The 1,922-nt window shown below is 65.0% G+C and overlaps 1 protein-coding gene across 1 annotated transcript in view; it reads right to left on the bottom strand.

Annotated features, from left to right (window-relative positions):
* The window catches only part of FASTK (Fas-activated serine/threonine kinase), a gene marked incomplete at its 3' end in the record, with an annotated part of 11,280 nt that overhangs the window by 7,061 nt on the left and 2,297 nt on the right, over positions 1 to 1,922 (bottom strand). The window contains exons 2-4 of the mRNA XM_009889190.1: positions 1,324 to 1,794; positions 589 to 737; positions 126 to 394 (exon numbers count right to left, since the gene is read on the bottom strand). Coding sequence (XP_009887492.1) covers positions 126 to 394; positions 589 to 737; positions 1,324 to 1,794 — 889 coding nt within the window. The remainder of the gene's footprint in view (positions 1 to 125; positions 395 to 588; positions 738 to 1,323; positions 1,795 to 1,922) is intronic.

The raw sequence follows: 1,922 nt of genomic DNA, 5'->3' as shown, positions 1-1,922 counted from the left end.
GAGGGGGGGGCTGGCTAGACAGCGCCTGGGAGCCCCCCCTCGCCCAGCCGCGCTCCCGACCAGCCAGGTGCTCCTGCACTCCCAGGGAGTCCGTTCTGCCCAAGGCTTTCAAAATCCACCTCCACCCCAGCCCCGAGCTGTAACGGCTGCGTTTACCCTGGAAAAGGCCCGACATACTCATAACGTTGGTGATGAAGGCTGGGGAGAAGACTTGGTGCAGGACGGTCTGGGGGAAGTGGCTAAGCTGAAACATGGACATGAGGATGTTGACGGTCGCCAGGGGTGAGCTGCCGGCTTTCTGCTCCAGGATGGCCTCCAGCTTGGGGAAGAGCTCGCTGTGGTTGGATGGGCGGTAATTCATGCGGCTGAAGGGAAACACCAGCTTCTGGATCACCTGCAGGCAGAGGAGAGAGAGTCGGGCCGGGCCAGGCCACGGGACGAAGGACTGGTCAGGGCCTGGGCAGGATCAGGGCACATCCCCGTCAGCCCCCCGTGAGATGCCCCAGCCAGACGGCAGAGAAGGGACTCCATCTCCCCCAGCACCGGGGCAGCCCCAGGCATCCCCCGCAGCCTGGGGCGGACACTCACCTTGCTGTCGAGCTGCTCCCCACGCTTCAGGAGGAAGTTTGCGATGGTATCAAGCAGCCGCGGCTCCCGCAGCCGGTGCCGGGCCACGTACTTGGCAATGAGGGCCATAGTGTAGGGGGTGAGGTTCTCCGCCTTCCTGGGGAGCCACTCTGCACAGAGCAAACCACAGCGGGGTGTCCGTCAGAGAGGCCCGGCTCTGTCCGAACTGCAGCTCTCCAGAAGCCCCTACCGCCCGGGCAGGAAAGGCAGCGCAGGCAGGTGGGAGACAACCAGACCTGGGCAGCAGAGCCATCTCTCCCGAAACCCAGAAGGCTTCCAAAACCCATCAAGTGATGGGGCTTGTGAGAAGCTGGGGCAGATTCCCATCACGTGCACCCAGAAGGCACGGCCGGAACGTGCACTGAACGGGGCCCTTCTGTAGAAACCCCACCGGAACCGACCTGCGGCCAGTCTGGAGGCAAGGCAGGCTCACGGCCCCTGGAAGGGCCAGGCTGGCGAGTCAGTGCCAGGGCGGCCACAATGCAGAGCATCTCCTGCTCCAGCCTCACCGCCGCAGGCCCTGGTGCTCAGCAGGGCCCCAGCTGGTGCCGTCACAAACCCGATGTCCTCTGGGGCCCAGAAAGCGTGCTCCAAGGCTGCCAAGTGCACGGACAGAGCCCAGCGCGCCCTGCAGCGGGGAAGAGGCTCACACCGCGGGCAAGGCTTGGACCCTGCCTGGGCAGAGCCTGCCCTCACCTGCCATGCTGCGGATGAAGCGCTCTTGGCGGTTCTCGTAGAAGAGCTGAGAGCTGAAGATGGCCTCCAGGGCCTTGTTGTTCGCCTCCTGGGCGCACAGAGCCAGCATCTCGTCCAAGAGGGCCAGCTCGTGCTCCCGCATGGCGCTCACTTGCCCCAGCGTGTGCCTGACGAGGCGCAGGATCTTGCGGTTGTTGATCAGCTGCTGGTCGGAGGCCGGGTGTCCCTGCAGTGCCTGCGCCCGCAGCCGGTAGTAGGAGAGGAGCAGGAAGAGGGTCTGGGGGTGCCGCTCCTTCTCCAGGTGCCGCTCCAAACTGCTGAGGCACGACTCGACCAGGGGGTGGGGGCTGGACGGGTGGAGCCTCATCACACTGCTGAAGACCATGGAGACGTCCTTCTGGTTGAAGCGGCCCAGGCGGCTGCGGGATTCGTCCTCCAGCACTCGCACCAGCGGCGATTCCCCAGGCAGGCCTGCGACAGGGAAGGGATTAGGGACGCTCAGACCCCACCTCGCGTCTTCACTAGGCACAACCGTCCTCGGAAGCTCAGGCACGGGACTGCAGCCAGAGAAAGACAGGTTTGCCGTGCCAGGGAGAAAG

This window comes from Charadrius vociferus, unplaced genomic scaffold, assembly GCF_000708025.1.
Source record: "Charadrius vociferus isolate BGI_N301 unplaced genomic scaffold, ASM70802v2 scaffold971, whole genome shotgun sequence".
Lineage (NCBI taxonomy): Eukaryota > Metazoa > Chordata > Aves > Charadriiformes > Charadriidae > Charadrius > Charadrius vociferus.
The sequence above is the reverse complement of the archived record's forward strand: the minus strand, read 5'-3'. Positions and strand labels throughout refer to the sequence as shown.